The sequence below is a fragment of the Panulirus ornatus genome, chromosome 25 (assembly GCF_036320965.1).
Source record: "Panulirus ornatus isolate Po-2019 chromosome 25, ASM3632096v1, whole genome shotgun sequence".
Lineage (NCBI taxonomy): Eukaryota > Metazoa > Arthropoda > Malacostraca > Decapoda > Palinuridae > Panulirus > Panulirus ornatus.
The window spans coordinates 14,350,295-14,368,407 of NC_092248.1; the positions used below are offsets into that span (position 1 = coordinate 14,350,295).

The 18,113-nt window shown below is 41.8% G+C and overlaps 1 protein-coding gene across 7 annotated transcripts in view; it reads left to right on the forward strand.

Annotated features, from left to right (window-relative positions):
• LOC139757301 (transmembrane protein 245) overlaps positions 1–18,113 on the forward strand; it is a 198,228-nt gene that overhangs the window by 57,995 nt on the left and 122,120 nt on the right. For all 7 annotated transcript variants that reach the window (XM_071677681.1, XM_071677682.1, XM_071677680.1 and 4 more), the window contains exons 11-12: positions 7,811–7,950; positions 12,074–12,202. In XM_071677681.1, the coding sequence (XP_071533782.1) occupies positions 7,811–7,950; positions 12,074–12,202 (269 nt within the window). The remainder of the gene's footprint in view (positions 1–7,810; positions 7,951–12,073; positions 12,203–18,113) is intronic.

The window sequence follows — 18,113 nt, forward strand, 5'->3', positions numbered from 1 at the left end:
CGGATGGAACCATGGAAGCGGAAGTGGATCATAGGGTGGGGGAGGGGGTGAAAATTCTGGGGGCCTTGAAGAATGTGTGGAAGTCGAGAACATTATCTCGGAAAGCAAAAATGGGTATGTTTGAAGGAATAGTGGTTCCAACAATGTTGTATGGTTGCGAGGCGTGGGCTATGGATAGAGTTGTGCGCAGGAGGATGGATGTGCTGGAAATGAGATGTTTGAGGACAATGTGTGGTGTGAGGTGGTTTGATCGAGTGAGTAACGTAAGGGTAAGAGAGATGTGTGGAAATAAAAAGAGCGTGGTTGAGAGAGCAGAGGAGGGTGTTTTGAAGTGGTTTGGGCACATGGAGAGAATGAGTGAGGAAAGATTGACCAAGAGGATATATGTGTCGGAGGTGGAGGGAACGAGGAGAAGAGGGAGACCAAATTGGAGGTGGAAAGATGGAGTGAAAAAGATTTTGTGTGATCGGGGCCTGAACATGCGGGAGGGTGAAAGGAGGGCAAGGAATAGAGTGAATTGGAGCGATGTGGTATACCGGGGTTGACGTGCTGTCAGTGGATTGAATCAGGGCATGTGAAGTGCCTGGGGTGAACCATGGAAAGCTGTGTAGGTATGTATATTTGCGTGTGTGGACGTATGTATATACATGTGTATGGGGGTGGGTTGGGCCATTTCTTTCGTCTGTTTCCTTGCGCTACCTCGCAAACGCAGGAGACAGCAACAAAGCAAAAAAGAAAGAAAGAAAGAATATATATATATGTGTATGGATATGGAGTGAGTATTTTGAAGGTTTGTTGAATGTGTTAGATGACAGAGTGGCAGATATAGGGTGTTTTGGTCGAGGTGGTGTGCGAAGTGAGAGGGTCAGGGATGGTTTGATAAACAGAAAAGAGATAGTGAAAGCTTTGCGGAAGATGAAAGCTGGCAAGGCGGCTGGTTTGGATGGTATTGCAGCGGAATTTATTAGAAAAAGGGGGTGACTGTTGTTGTTGACTGGTTGGTGAGGATATTCAGTGTATGAATGTCTCATGGTGAAGTGCCTGAGGATTGGAGGAATGCATGCAGAGTGCCATTGTATAAATGCAAAGGGGATAAAGGTGAGTGTTCAAATTACAGAGATATAAGTTTGTAGAGTATTCCTGGAAAATTATATGGGAGGGTATTGATTGAGAGGTTGAAGGCATGTACAGAGCATCAGATTTGGGAAGAGCAGTGTGGTTTCAGAAGTGGTAGAGAATGTGTGGATTAGGTGTTTGCTTAGAAGAATGTATGTGAGAAATACGTAGAAAAACAAATGGATTTGTATGTAGCATTTATGGATCTGGAGAAGGCATATGATAGAGTTGATAGAGATGCTCTGTGGAAGGTAATAAGAGTATATGGTGGGAGGTAAGTTGCCAGAAGCAGTGAAAAGTTTTTATTGAGGATGTAAAGCATGTGTATGAGAAGGAAGAGAGGAAAGTGATTGGTTCCCAGTGACTGTCGGTTTGCAGCTGGAGTGCTGGATGTCTCCATGGTTGTTTAATTTTTTTATGGATAGGGTTGTTAGGGAGGTGAATGCAAGAGTTTTGGAGAGGGGCAAGTATGCAGTCAGTTGTGGATGAGAGGGCTTGGGAAGTGAGTCAATTGATGTTCGCTGATGATACAACGCTGGTGGCTGATTCGGGTGAGAAACTGCAGAAGCTGGTGACTGAGTTTGGTAAAGTGTGTGAAAGAAAATAGCTGAGAGTAAATGTGAATTAGAGCAAGGTTATTAGTTGCAGTAGCGTTGAGGGATAAGTTAATTGGGATGTAAGTTTCATTGGAGAAAAATTGGAGGAAGTAAAGTGTTTTAGATATCTGGGAGTGGACTTAGCAGCAGATGGAACCATGGAAGCGGAAGTGAATCACAGAGTGGGGGAGGAGACAAAGGTTCTGGGAGCAATGAAGTATGTATGGAAGGAGAGAACGTTATCTAGGAGAGCAAAAATGGGTATGTTTGAACAAATAATAGTTCCAACAATATTATATGGTTGCAAGGCATGGGCTACAGATGGGGTTGTACAGGGGAGGGTGGATGTGTTGGAAATGAAATGTTCGAGGAAAATATGTGGTGTGAGGTGGTTTGATCAAGTAATGGAAGGGTAAGAGAGATGTGTGGTAATAAAGAGTGTGGTTGAGAGAGCGGAAGGTGTATTGAAATGGTTTGGTCACATGGAGAGAATGAGTTAGGAAAGATTGACGAAGAGGATATATGTGTCAGAGGTGGAGGGAACGAGAAGTGGGAAACCAAATTGGAGGTGGAAGGATTGAGTGATAGAGATTTTGAGTGATTGGGGCCTAAACATGCAGGAGGGTGAAAGGCGTGCAAGGAATAGAGTGAATTGGAACGATGTGGTATACTGGGGTAGACTTGCAGTCAATGGATTGAACCAGGGCATGTGAAGCGTCTGGGGTAAACCATGGAAAGTTCTGTGGGGCCTGGATGTGGAAAGGGAGCTGTGGTTTCGGTGCATTATACATGACAGCTAGAGACTTGAGTGTGAACGAATGTGACCTTTGTTGTCTTTTCCTAGCGCTACCTCGCGCATATACGGGGGGAGGGGTTTGTCATTTCATGTGTGGCGGGGTGGCGACGGGAATGAATAAGAAAAGACAGCATGAATTATGTACATGTGTATATATGTATGTGTCTGTGTGTGTATATATATGTATACGTTGAGATTTTTTTTTTTCATACTATTCGCCATTTCCCGCATTAGCGAGGTAGTGTTAAGAACAGAGGACTGGGCCTTAGAGGGAATATCCTCACCTGGCCCCCTTCTCTGTTCCTTCTTTTGGAAAATTAAAAAAAAAATGAGAGGGGAGGATTTCCAGCCACCCGCTCCCCCCCCCCTTTTAGTCGCCTTCTACGACACGCAGGGAATACGTGGGAAGTATTCTTTCTCCCCTATCCCCAGGGATATATATATATATATATAGGTGTATAGGTATGTATATGTGCGTGTGTGGACGTGTATGTATATACATATGTATGTGGGTGGGTTGGGCCATTCTTTCGTCTGTTTCCTTGTGCTACCTTGCTAACACGGGAGACAGTGACAAAGTATAATTAATGAATATGTATTAAAAAGTAGCCCATGGGTTACATTTGATTTAACGGACTTTTGGCATTAATGGACACCCCCTCTTCCTTATTAGTCAGTTAAATCGTGGGTTTACTGTAGTTATTATTTTCCTCAGTTTTCCACTAGTCAGTTTTATGCTTTATTATACATGGAAAATTCATTTAACCCACACCATAAAGGCCCTAGGGGTGCTAGTTAATGAGAAGTTTACTCTGTTGGGAATTATAAGTTACTGTATTGATGCATGATTAAATTTTTTCAGAAAAATGTTCAAATGTAAAGACAAAAATTATTATAGAATTTAATTTGTTGAAACTTGCAGCACTGAGGCCTCAGCACACTAAGTATCTGAAGTTGCTACAGTTGGTGTGTACATGTTCACTCTCAGCATCCTCCTCCTACATATATCATTAAGGCATATTATCATTCTTTCCACCTCATGTGTCTAACACCACAGCAACTGCAGTAACTTCGTAACTTTCATTCAGTTTCTCATGTTTAAGTATGACATCATAATCACCCCATTGTGCTTTCATTTTACTTAATTCTTCCTCCATAGAAATACTGAGTAACTTTAGTGACTTGGTTCATCCTTGATATACTCCCTTTTTCATTTTGCACCACTTGCACATACCACTACTTACCCTGACACATGCAGTGTTTTCATCATTAGAGGTATTTACATCCAAAAGTCTTTTATACTCTTCATATATGATATGAAGATTCAGAATTTCCCAAAGCTTTTACTTTTTCTCTTTCTCATACTCCTTTGTTTATAGCATGCCTGATTGCAAAGACCTGATTAACACAACTTCCCATCCTAAACCTCACCTTGGTCTTCACCAGCAAGGGATTCATAAACCATTACACTTTTCTGGACATCATATGAGAATAGCTGAGAGAGCTGCTCTGATCTCATATGAGGATTTGAATGTTTCCCTCCACATGTGAATTTCCAGCTGATGATTGATGCCACCACTTATTCTTAAATGTCATTAATAGCTTGCCACCATGCCTGGAAAAAAATATCTTGTAACTCAGTCATTCTTAGATCATCAAAGAGGTTATTTCATATTGAGAAAGCACCCATGGAAAATGCTGCTTCCACTTATGGGAAACTTTAGCAGTGTAATGAAAGATTACTGATTGAAGATGCTGCCTTCAGTGTTTGGGAAATGCACTGTCAACAAAAAGACATGTGTGCCCCTCCATATATATTTTGAAGGGTGATACACTGCTGTTTATAAATCAATGTACATCTGGTTGCATAGACTACAGGTAATGTAGAGGGAATGTTATATTCTTTACTCTTCTGGACTGCCTCTTTTGTTGTGGGAATCTCATTTTTAGATGCCATATTTCTTCCACCTGTGCTTCAAGAAGGTTGGCTCGTAAATATTGAAGGAGGATATAGCCTGAATTCTTCCCAGGAAGCAAGAAAATTGGTAACATATGAGAGGACAAGAGCAAGGGAAGGAGTAGCACTTCTGAAATAGGAGTGGTGGGAGTATGTGATAGAGTGTAAGAAAGTAAACTCTAGATTGATATGGGTAAAACTGAAAGTGGATGGAGAGAGATGGGTGATTATTGGTGCATGAGAAGAAAGATCATGAGAGGCAAGTGTTTTGGGAGCAGCTGAATGAGTGTGTTAGTAGTTTTGATGCACAAGACCAGATTATAGTGATGGGTGATTTGAATGCAAAGGTGAGCAATGTGGCAGTTGAGGGAATAATTGGTGTACATGGGGTGTTCAGTGTTGTAAATGGAAATGGTGAAGAGCTTGTAGATTTATGTGCTGAAAAAGGACTGGTGATTGGGAATACCTGGTTTAAAAAGGAATGGGGTGTATTTAGGGAAGCAGTGATGGCTTGCGCAAAAAATGCTTGTGGCATGAGAAGCATGGGAGGTGGGCAGATTAGAAAGGGTAGTGAGTGGTGGGATGAAGAAGCAAGATTATTAGTGAAAGAGAAGAGAGAGGCATTTGGACAATTTTTTTAGGGAAATAATGGAAATGAGTGGGAGATGTATAAAAGAAAGAGGCAGGAGGTCAAGAGAAAGGTGCAAGAGGTGGAAAAGAGGGCAAATGAGAGTTTGGGTGAGAGAGTATCATTAAATTTTAGGGAGAATAAAAAGCTGTTTTAGAAGGAGGTAAATAAAGTGCGTAAGACAAGGGAACAAATGGGAACTTCAGTGAAGGGGGCTAATGGGGAGGTGATAACAAGTAGTGGTGATGTGAGGAGATGGAGTGAGTATTTTGAAGGTTTGTTGAATGTGTTTGATGATAGAGTGGCAGATATAGGGTGTTTTGGTTGAGGTGGTGTGCAAAGTGAGAGGGTTAGGGAGAATGATTTGGTAAACAGAGAAGAGGTAGTAAAAGCTTTGCGGAAGATGAAAGCTGGCAAGGCAGCAGGTTTGGATGGTATTGCAGTGGAATTTATTAAAAAAGGGGGTGACTGTATTGTTGACTCGTTGGTAAGGTTATGGTAAGGTGCCTGAGGATTGGCGGAATGCTTGCATAGTGCCATTGTACAAAGGCAAGGGGATAAAAGTGAGTGCTCAAATTACAGACGTATAAGCTTGTTGAGTATTCCTGGTAAATTATATGGGAAGGTATTGATTGAGAGGGTGAAGGCATGTACAGAGCATCAGATTGGGGAAGAGCAGTGTGGTTTCAGAAGTGGTAGAGGATGTGTGGATCATGTGTTTGCTTTGAAGAATGTATGTGAGAAATACTTAGAAAAGCAAATGGATTTATATGTAGCATTTATGGATCTGGAGAAGGCATATGATAGAGTTGATAGAGATGCTCTGTAGAAGGTATTAAGAATATATGGGGTGGGGGCAAGTTGTTAGAAGCAGTGAAAAGTTTTTATCGAGGATGTAAGGCATGTGTACGTGTAGGAAGAGAGGAAAGTGATTGGTTCTCAGTGAATGTTGGTTTGCGGCAGGGGTGTGTGATGTCTCCATGGTTGTTTGATTTGTTTATGGATGGGGTTGTTAGGGAGGTGAATGCAAGAGTTTTGGAAAGAGGGGCAAGTATGCAGTCTGTTGTGGATGAGAGAGCTTGGGAAGTGAGTCAGTTGTTGTTCGCTGATGATACAATGCTGGTGGCTGATTCGTGTGAGAAACTGCAGAAGCTGGTGACTGAGGTTGGTAAAGTGTGTGAAAGAAGAAAGCTGAGAGTAAATGTGGATAAGAGCAAGGTTATTAGGTACAATAGGGTTGAGGGACAAGTCAGTTGGGAGGTAAGTTTGAATGGAGAAAAACTGGAGGAAGTAAAGTGTTTTAGATATCTGGGAGTGGATTTGGCAGTGGATGGAACCATGGAAGTGGAAGTGAATCATAGGGTGGTGGAGGGGGCGAAAGTTCTGGGAGTGATGAAGAATGTGTGGAAGTCGAGAACTTTATCTCAGAAAGCAAAAATGGGTATGTCTGAAGGAATAGTGGTTCCAACAATGTTATATGGTTGCAAGGCATGGGCTATGGATAGAGTTGTGTGCAGGAGGGTGGATATGCTGGAAATGAGATGTTTGAGGACAATGTGTGGTGTGAGGTAGTTTGATCGAGTAAGTAATAATAAGGTAAGAGAGATGTGTGGTAATAAAACGAGTGTGGTTGAGAGAGCAGAAGAGGGTGTTTTGAAATGGTTTGGTCACATGGAGAGAATGAGTGAGGAAAGATTGACCAAGAGGATATATGTGTCAGAGGTGGAGGGAATGAGGAGAAGTGGGAGACCAAATTGGAGGTGGAAAGATGGAGTGAAAAAGATTTTGAGTGATCGGGGCCTGAAGATGCAGGAGGGTGAAAGGCGTGCAAGGAATAGAGTGAATTGGAACGATGTGGTAATCGGGGTCGACGTGCTGTCAGTGGATTGAACCAGGGCATGTGAAGTGTCTGGGGTAAACCACGGAAAGTTCTTTGGGTCCTGGATGTGGAAAGGGAGCAGTGGTTTCAGTGCATTATACATGACAGCTAGAGACTGAGTGTGAACGAATGTGGCCTTTGTTGTCTTTTTCTAGCGCTACCTCGCGCACATGCGGGGAGAGGGGGGTTGTTATTTCATGCGTGGCGGGGTAGGGATGGGAATGAATAAAGGCAGACAGTATGACTTATGTACATGTGTATATATGTATATGTCTGCGTGTGTATATATATTTATACGTTGAGATGTATAGGTTTGTATATTTGTCTGTGTGGATGTGCATGTATATACATATGTATGTGGGTGGGTTGGGCCATTCTTTCGTCTGTTTCCTTGCGCTACCTCGCTAACGCTGGAGACAGCGACAAAGCTAAATAAATAAATAATGAGGTTTCTAGGTTCATTGAGTGCTCAGAATTTGATGAGGGAGCTGCATTCAGCAACACTTCATCAGTGCCTTGCTTCATTTAGACCAAGATCCTATGGGCCCAAAACATGGACCTAGAATACTTCAAGAGCCTTGCCAATTCCATGCCCAGACATCTGCAGATGGTAATCAAGGCCAAAAGAGAGATGACAGAGTACTAAAATATGAATGTGATATCACCTTTAAATATGCATGGGGAGGCGGAGAAGGTTTTTTTGTGGACACTGTATAGCGTGAGAACTCTGATGGATGGTGATGTACTCACTCATTTCTTACTTCTTTTTTTAGAGTATAAGGGAGCATATTTTTAGGAAATGTAAGAAATTACCAACTTATTCCGTTATTCCACTCAGCCTCAAGATATCTGTCCTGGAGTCTCAAGAATGGCAACGTATTGGCCAACATTTTGAGTGCAGCAAGGAATAGTGTTGTAGCCTTTGCTGAGGCACGAAGATCAGCACTTTTACCACCACCAGTTAAGGGTGTTGTCAAGGTACTGATACAATTGACTTAAATTCAGCAAGCCCTACTATGGATGATGCACAGTTTTTCATCTTTAAGTCCTAAGTATTGATCCCAATGCTTTATTTATAAATACAAGTTTTGCAGCATTTATCCGCATGATACATATTTCTTCTTTGTGTTTCACCATTCCACCTTTGCTATCCTCAACTCTGTATATTCCTGGAATTTTTGAATGACTTTGTGAAAGGCATCTGTGCTTAAACTCCCAGGTGTAGCTCTTACCATTTGTATCAGAAACTGCCTTCTTGATTCAAAAAGAAATTTGGGCGGTACAGCACTGTACAGTTTAGAACATTCCAGTGAAGGGAGGTAAATTTTTGTCTCACAGCTTAAAACGCACTTCATACTTAGTAAATGATACAGTAAGCTATATACTCTATGTATTTTTTTTTTTTGTAACAGAGTTCTTTACCATAAGTTCTTAACTAATGCATGAACTAATAATTATCTACTTATTTAGAGAGAATATAATACAAAGAGTCTTACCTAGCCTATTTAGGAGTCTTTAAGAAATGTGGATAAGACAAGTAGGCATATACTTGTCTATCTTTTTTTGTATTACTGTTCATTATTTTCACTGCTTGGATAATGATGCAGTATTATTTGTTACATTATTTCTATAATCTTATATAATGTTTTGAGTAAGTAAAGAAAGGATAAGAGAGACGTGTGGAAATAAAGAGGGTGGATGAGACAATGGAGAAAAATTGGAGGAAGTGAAGTGTTTTAGGTATCTGGGAGTGGACTTAGAAGCAGATAGAACCATGGAAACAGAAGTGAGCCACAGGGTGGGGAGGGGGTGAAGGTTCTTGGAGCGATGAAGAATGTGTGGAAAGAGAGAACATCTCAGAAAGCAAAAATGGGTATATTTGAAGGAATTGTAGTTCCAACAATGTTATATGGTTGCAAGGCATGGGCTATAATTAGGGTTGTAGGGAGGAGGGTGGATGTGTTGGAAATGAAATGTTTGAGGACAATATGTGGTGTGAGGTGGTTTGATCGAGTAAGTAATGAAAGGTTGAGAGAGATGTGTGGAAATGAAAAGAGTGTGGTTGAGAGAGCAGAAGAGTGTGTGTTGAATTGGTTTGGACACTTGAGAAAATGAGTGAGGAAAGATTGACAAAGAGGATATATGTGTCAGAGGTAAAGGGAACAAGGAGAAGTAGGAGACCAAATTGGAGGTGGAAGGAGAGGAGTGAAGAAGATATTGAGTGATTAGGGCCTGAACAATATGTGGTGTGAGGTGGTTGATCGAGTAAGTAATGAAAGGTTGAGAGAGATGTGTGGAAATGAAAAGAGTGTGGTTGAGAGAGCAGAAGAGTGTGTGTTGAATTGGTTTGGACACTTGAGAAAATGAGTGAGGAAAGATTGACAAAGGATATATGTGTCAGAGGTAGAGTGAACAAGGAGAAGTGGGATACCAAATTGGAGGTAGAAGGAGAGGAGTGAAGAAGATATTGAGTGATTAGGGCCTGAACAATATGTGGTGTGAGGTGGTTGATCGAGTAAGTAATGAAAGGTTGAGAGAGATGTGTGGAAATGAAAAGAGTGTGGTTGAGAGAGCAGAAGAGTGTGTGTTGAATTGGTTTGGACACTTGAGAAAATGAGTGAGGAAAGATTGACAAAGGATATATGTGTCAGAGGTAGAGTGAACAAGGAGAAGTGGGATACCAAATTGGAGGTAGAAGGAGAGGAGTGAAGAAGATATTGAGTGATTAGGGCCTGAACAATATGTGGTGTGAGGTGGTTTGATTGAGTAAGTAATGAAAGGTTGAGAGAGATGTGTGGAAATGAAAAGAGTGTGGTTGAGAGAGCAGAAGAGTGTGTGTTGAATTGGTTTGGACACTTGAGAAAATGAGTGAGGAAAGATTGACAAAGGATATATGTGTCAGAGGTAGAGTGAACAAGGAGAAGTGGGATACCAAATTGGAGGTAGAAGGAGAGGAGTGAAGAAGATATTGAGTGATTAGGGCCTGAACAATATGTGGTGTGAGGTGGTTTGATTGAGTAAGTAATGAAAGGTTGAGAGAGATGTGTGGAAATGAAAAGAGTGTGGTTGATGAGAGCAGAAGAGTGTGTGTTGAATTGGTTTGGACACTTGAGAAAATGAGTGAGGAAAGATTGACAAAGGATATATGTGTCAGAGGTAGAGTGAACAAGGAGAAGTGGGATACCAAATTGGAGGTAGAAGGAGAGGAGTGAAGAAGATATTGAGTGATTAGGGCCTGAACAATATGTGGTGTGAGGTGGTTTGATTGAGTAAGTAATGAAAGGTTGAGAGAGATGTGTGGAAATGAAAAGAGTGTGGTTGAGAGAGCAGAAGAGTGTGTGTTGAATTGGTTTGGACACTTGAGAAAATGAGTGAGGAAAGATTGACAAAGGATATATGTGTCAGAGGTAGAGTGAACAAGGAGAAGTGGGATACCAAATTGGAGGTAGAAGGAGAGGAGTGAAGAAGATATTGAGTGATTAGGGCCTGAACAATATGTGGTGTGAGGTGGTTTGATCGAGTAAGTAATGAAAGGTTGAGAGAGATGTGTGGAAATGAAAAGAGTGTGGTTGATGAGAGCAGAAGAGGGTGTGTTGAAATGGTTTGGACATATGGAGAGAATGAGTGAGGAAAGATTGACAAAGGATATATGTGTCAGAGGTAGAGTGAACAAGGAGAAGTGGGATACCAAATTGGAGGTAGAAGGAGAGGAGTGAAGAAGATATTGAGTGATTAGGGCCTGAACAATATGTGGTGTGAGGTGGTTGATCGAGTAAGTAATGAAAGGGTAAGAGAGATGTATGGTAATAAAAAGAGTGTGGTTGAGAGAGCAGAAGAGGGTGTGTTGAAATGGTTTGGACATATGGAGAGAATGAGTGAGGAAAGATTGACAAAGAGGATATATGTGTCAGAGGTAGAGTGAACAAGGAGAAGTGGGATACCAAATTGGAGGTAGAAGGAGAGGAGTGAAGAAGATATTGAGTGATTAGGGCCTGAACAATATGTGGTGTGAGGTGGTTTGATCGAGTAAGTAATGAAAGGTTGAGAGAGATGTGTGGAAATGAAAAGAGTGTGGTTGAGAGAGCAGAAGAGTGTGTGTTGAATTGGTTTGGACACTTGAGAAAATGAGTGAGGAAAGATTGACAAAGGATATATGTGTCAGAGGTAGAGTGAACAAGGAGAAGTGGGATACCAAATTGGAGGTAGAAGGAGAGGAGTGAAGAAGATATTGAGTGATTAGGGCCTGAACAATATGTGGTGTGAGGTGGTTTGATCGAGTAAGTAATGAAAGGGTAAGAGTGATGTGTGGTAATGAAAAGAGTATGTTTGAGAGAGCAGAAGAGGGTGTGTTGAAATGGTTTGGACATATGGAGAGAATGAGTGAGGAAAGATTGACAAAGGATATATGTGTCAGAGGTGGAGTGAACAAGGAGAAGTGGGATACCAAATTGGAGGTAGAAGGAGAGGAGTGAAGAAGATATTGAGTGATTAGGGCCTGAACAATATGTGGTGTGAGGTGGTTTGATTGAGTAAGTAATGAAAGGGTAAGAGAGATGTATGGTAATAAAAAGAGTGTGGTTGAGAGAGCAGAAGAGGGTGTGTTGAAATGATTTGGACATATGGAGAGAATGAGTGAGGAAAGATTGACAAAGAGTATATATGTGTCAGAGGTAGAGTGAACAAGGAGAAGTGGGATACTAAATTGGAGGTGGAAGGAGAGGATTGAAAAAGATACTGAGTGATTGGGGCCTGAACAATATGTGGTGTGAGGTGGTTTGATCGAGTAAGTAATGAAAGGGTAAGAGAGATGTGTGGTAGTAAAATGAGTGTGGTTGAGAGAGCAGAAGAGGGTGTGTTGAAATGGTTTGGAAATATGGAGAGAATGAGAGGAAAGATTGACAAAGAGGATATATGTGTCAGAGGTGGAGTGAACAAGGAGATGCGGGATACCAAATTGGAGGTGGAAGGAGAGGAGTGAAAAAGATATTGAGTGATTGGGGCCTGAACATACAGGAAGGTGAAAGGCATCCAAGGAATGGGGTGAATTGGAATGATGTGGTATACTGGGGTAGACATGCTGTCACTGTTATGTTATTTACAGTTACTTGTGAGGAGTGATCATCACATCGTTGTAGCACTTATGGCAGCGGTGGATGCCATTGTTACTCTGCTGCTTATATTGGCTGTCATCTTCTTTGCTGTGACAGCTTCCCTCTTCCTAGCTGTGCAGGTCAGTGATATATTAGTTCAAGCTTCACATCTTTTGGTTCTTGTTTTGTACAAGATAACAACATGGTCTTTCCTTTCCTCTGTGATTTGTCAGTAGAAAAAGGATACTTGGTATGTTCTCTTAATGAGAGGATTTTGCCTGATTAGTAAGATGATATCGGGAGAGATCACATACGGTGCATGTTCGTAATGCAGTTAACATAGGTAAATCAATATGTGCCTCTTTATTTCAATTTTCTTTTCATCTTCCAATATTTTTCACTTTAAATGTACCCCCATTCATTCTTTCCAGAAACCTTTGAAAAATTCTTTACAGTAGTATAGTTATCAGAAAGTATGCAAGGAGTATGAAAGTTTAAGTGGAATAGCAGTAGATGTAGAGATACACTTATGTGTGATTGAGGTGTTTAAAATGTTTAGAGAAAGACTGTTCAGGGTTGTAGAATAAATAGTTTGATACAAGGTCATGAGATATTGGAAAAAAAAGGAAATTCTTGGTAAAATATTGGAATAAAAAAGGAAATGTGGTGAGCAGATGAGATTGAAAATGTGGAAGAGAAGAAAAAGGCATATGGTAGATTGCTTGAAAGTAATGTACCAGTTCAGCAAAGGAGAAAGGAAGAATATAAGAAGTGTAAGTGGAATGTTAAGAAGCTGATAAGAGGAAGGCAAAGAAAGAGCAGATGAAGATTTTAGAAGAAAGGTGAGTGAAAGGTTTAGGGAAAATAAGATATTGTCCTAGAAGGAGGTGAAAAATGAAAGGGCTGGATGTGGAAATGTTGATGAGAGAAGTAAGGAAGGGGAGTTGCTGAATCAAAAGGAGGAAATGAAAGTGAGATGGAAAGAGTATTTTGAAAAACTGTTGAATATGGGAGAAGATGAGGCAGTAGTTGTGATATGTAACGGTATGGAGGATGGAAGGAAGAGGATACAAGTGCAAGAACCTGTAGCAAGAAGGGAGATGAAAAGGGGGATAATGAGGCTGAAGATAGGGAAGGCACCTTAAGTGGAAGGTATTATGGCTGAAATGCGGAAGTCTGGAGAAAGTGTGATAGACTGGATGCATTTGATATGTAATTTAGCATTGAAACAGAAAGTTGTTCCTGGGGATAGGATGAAAACTTTTTTATAACTTTATTTAAAGAAAAAGATGCTAAGGATGTATTTAGCATTTATAGGGGAATAAGTCTGTTGAGTCTGTTTAAAAAGCGAGATATACATAAGTATACTTATGTAAGTAGGAGAGATGGCCAGAGAGCGTTATTGGATTACGTGTTAATTGACAGGCGTGCGAAAGAGAGACTTTTGGATGTTAATGTGCTGAGAGGTGCAACTGGAGGGATGTCTGATCATTATCTTGTGGAGGCTAAGGTGAAGATTTGTATGGGTTTTCAGAAAAGAAGAGTGAATGTTGGGGTGAAGAGGGTGGTGAGAGTAAGTGAGCTTGAGAAGGAGACCTGTGTGAGGAAGTACCAGGAGAGACTGAGTACAGAATGGAAAAAGGTGAGAACAATGGAAGCAAGGGGAGTGGGGGAGGAATGGGATGTATTTAGGGAATCAGTGATGGATTGCGCAAAAGATGCTTGTGGCATGAGAAGAGTGGGAGGTGGGTTGATTAGAAAGGGTAGTGAGTGGTGGGATGAAGAAGTAAGAGTATTAGTGAAAGAGAAGAGAGAGGCATTTGGACGATTTTTGCAGGGAAAAAATGCAATTGAGTGGGAGATGTATAAAAGAAAGAGACAGGAGGTCAAGAGAAAGGTGCAAGAGGTGAAAAAAAGGGCAAATGAGAGTTGGGGTGAGAGAGTGTCATTAAATTTTGGGGAGAATAAAAAGATGTTCTGGAAGGAGGTAAATAAAGTGCGTAAGACGAGGGAGCAAATGGGAACTTCAGTGAAGGGCGCAAATGGGGAGGTGATAACAAGTGGTGGTGATGTGAGAGGGAGATGGAGTGAGTATTTTGAAGGTTTGTTGAATGTGTTTGATGATAGAGTGGCAGATATAGGGTGTTTTGGTCGAGGTGGTGTGCAAAGTGAGAGGGTTAGGGAAAATGATTTGGTAAACAGAGAAGAGGTAGTGAAAGCTTTGCGGAAGATGAAAGCCGGCAAGGCAGCAGGTTTGGATGGTATTGCAGTGGAATTTATTAAAAAAGGGGGTGACTGTATTGTTGACTGGTTGGTAAGGTTATTTAATGTATGTATGACTCATGGTGAGGTGCCTGAGGATTGGCGGAATGCGTGCATAGTGCCATTGTACAAACGCAAAGGGGATAAGAGTGAGTGCTCAAATTACAGAGGTATAAGTTTGTTGAGTATTCCTGGTAAATTATATGGGAGGGTATTGATTGAGAGGGTGAAGGCATGTACAGAGCATCAGATTGGGGAAGAGCAGTGTGGTTTCAGAAGTGGTAGAGGATGTGTGGATCAGGTGTTTGCTTTGAAGAATGTATGTGAGAAATACTTAGAAAAGCAAATGGATTTGTATGTAGCATTTATGGATCTGGAGAAGGCATATGATAGAGTTGATAGAGATGCTCTGTGGAAGGTATTAAGAATATATGGTGTGGGAGGAAAGTTGTTAGAAGCAGTGAAAAGTTTTTATCGAGGATGTAAGGCATGTGTACGTGTAGGAAGAGAGGAAAGTGATTGGTTCTCAGTGAATGTAGGTTTGCGGCAGGGGTGTGTGATGTCTCCATGGTTGTTTAATTTGTTTATGGATGGGGTTGTTAGGGAGGTAAATGCAAGAGTTTTGGAAAGAGGGGCAAGTATGAAGTCTGTTGGGGATGAGAGAGCTTGGGAAGTGAGTCAGTTGTTGTTCGCTGATGATACAGCGCTGGTGGCTGATTCATGTGAGAAACTGCAGAAGCTGGTGACTGAGTTTGGAAAAGTGTGTGGAAGAAGAAAGTTAAGAGTAAATGTGAATAAGAGCAAGGTTATTAGGTACAGTAGGGTTGAGGGTCAAGTCAATTGGGAGGTGAGTTTGAATGGAGAAAAACTGGAGGAAGTGAAGTGTTTTAGATATCTGGGAGTGGATCTGGCAGCGGATGGAACCATGGAAGCGGAAGTGGATCATAGGGTGGGGGAGGGGGCGAAAATTCTGGGGGCCTTGAAGAATGTGTGGAAGTCGAGAACATTATCTCGGAAAGCAAAAATGGGTATGTTTGAAGGAATAGTGGTTCCAACAATGTTGTATGGTTGCGAGGCGTGGGCTATGGATAGAGTTGTGCGCAGGAGGATGGATGTGCTGGAAATGAGATGTTTGAGGACAATGTGTGGTGTGAGGTGGTTTGATCGAGTGAGTAACGTAAGGGTAAGAGAGATGTGTGGAAATAAAAAGAGCGTGGTTGAGAGAGCAGAAGAGGGTGTTTTGAAGTGGTTTGGGCACATGGAGAGAATGAGTGAGGAAAGATTGATCAAGAGGATATATGTGTCGGAGGTGGAGGGAACGAGGAGAAGAGGGAGACCAAATTGGAGGTGGAAAGATGGAGTGAAAAAGATTTTGTGTGATCGGGGCCTGAACATGCAGGAGGGTGAAAGGAGGGCAAGGAATAGAGTGAACTGGAGCGATGTGGTATACCGGGTTGACGTGCTGTCAGTGGATTGAATCAAGGCATGTGAAGCGTCTGGGGTAAACCATGGAAAGCTGTGTAGGTATGTATATTTGCGTGTGTGGACGTATGTATATACATGTGTATGGGGGGGGGGGTTGGGCCATTTCTTTCGTCTGTTTCCTTGCGCTACCTCGCAAACGCGGGAGACAGCGACAAAGTATAAAAAAAAAAAAAAAAGTCTTGAGCATACAAGGAGAAGCATATGCAAGAGTGTTGATTGGTACAGTGATAGAAGTGACTGAATGCAGAGTAAGTGAGATGCAAGTGGGTTTTAGGAAAGGTAGGGGATTTGTGGATCACATTTTTTGGTGAAAATGACTGTGGAAAGGTAAAAAGTTGTATGTAGCTTTTATGGATGTGGAGGATGCATATAACAAAATAAAATAAAATGCTTTATGGGATAAGTTAAGGATATATGGGGTAGGGGACAAAGATTGGATGGTGTGAAAGCCTTTTATAGAGCTGCAAATGCGTTTGTAAGTGGATGAAGAGTTGAGTGAAAATTTTGGTATACCTGTGGCCGTGAGGTAGGGCTGTGTGATGTCACTGTAGCTTTTTAACATATGTTTGGTTAGAGTAAGAAGAGACATGAAAACAAAATTTGGGAAAGGGGATGCAGAGATGGAGTGTGGCAGTGAGGTATGGTGGCTATTGACAAGCAGGTGACACTTTGTTTGCTGAAAGTGAAGAGGCGTTGCAGAAGGTTGTAAGTTCCTTTTATGACGTAAGTGTAGGTGATTGAAGGAAATGGTGTGGGAGGCAAGTTGCTAGAAGCAGTGAAAAGTTTTTATCGAGGATGTAAGGCATGTGTATGTGTAGGAAGAGAGGAAAGTTATTGGTTCTCAGTGAATGTAGGTTTGCGGCAGGGGTGTGTGATGTCTCCATGGTTGTTTAATTTGTTTATGGATGGGGTTGTTAGGGAGGTGAATGCAAGAGTTTTGGAAAGAGGGGCAAGTATGAAGTATGAGAGAGCTTGGGAAGTGAGTCAGTTGTTGTTCGCTGATGATACAGCGCTGGTGGCTGATTCATGTGAGAAACTGCAGAAGCTGGTGACTGAGTTTGGTAAAGTGTGTGAAAGAAGAAAGTTAAGAGTAAATGTGAATAAGAGCAAGGTTATTAGGTACAGCAGGGTTGAGGGTCAAGTCAATTGGGAGGTAAGTTTGAATGGAGAAAAACTGGAGGACGTAAAGTGTTTTAGATATCTGGGAGTGGATCTGGCAGCAGATGGAACCATGGAAGCGGAAGTGAATCATAGGGTGGGGGAGGGGGCGAAAATCATGGGAGCCTTGAAGAATGTCTGGAAGTCGAGAACATTATCTCGGAAAGCAAAAATGGGTATGTTTGAAGGAATAGTGGTTCCAACAATGTTGTATGGTTGCGAGGCGTGGGCTATGGATAGAGTTGTGCGCAGGAGGGTGGATGTGCTGGAAATGAGATGTTTGAGGACAATGTGTGGTGTGAGGTGGTTTGATCGAGTAAGTAACGTAAGGGTAAGAGAGATGTGTGGAAATAAAAAGAGCGTGGTTGAGAGAGCAGAAGAGGGTGTTTTGAAATGGTTTGGGCACATGGAGAGAATGAGTGAGGAAAGATTGACTAAGAGGATATATGTGTCGGAGGTGAAGGGAACGAGAAGTGGGAGACCAAATTGGAGGTGGAAAGATGGAGTGAAAAAGATTTTGTGTGATGGGGGCCTGAACATGCAGGAGGGTGAAAGGAGGGCAAGGAATAGAGTGAATTGGATTGATGTGGTATACCGGGGTTGACGTGCTGTCAGTGGATTGAATCAGGGCATGTGAAGCGTCTGGGGTAAACCATGGAAAGCTGTGTAGGTATGTATATTTGCGTGTGTGGACGTGTATGTATATACATGTGTATGGGGTGGGTTGGGCCATTTCTTTCGTCTGTTTCCTTGCGCTACCTCGCAAACGCGGGAGACAGCGACAAAGCAAAAAAAAAAGAAAAAAAAAATTAAAAGTAAAGCAGTGGTGTTTGAAAGGAAAGAAAGTGAAGGTAAAGATTTTGCAAAACCCTGCAGAGTGAAAGAATAAAGTGTGCTTAACCATGTTTTAGCTTCTTTCATACTATTCGCCATTTCCCGCATTAGCGAGGTAGCATTAAGAACAGAGGATTGGACCTTTGAGGTAATATCCTCACCTGGCCCCCTTCTCTGTTCCTTCTTTTGGAAAATTAAAAAAAAAAAAAAGAAGAGAGGGAAGGATTTCCAGCCCCCCCACTCCCTTTTGGTCGCCTTCTACAACACGCAGGGAATACGTGGGAAGTATTCTTTCTCCCCTATCCCCAGGGA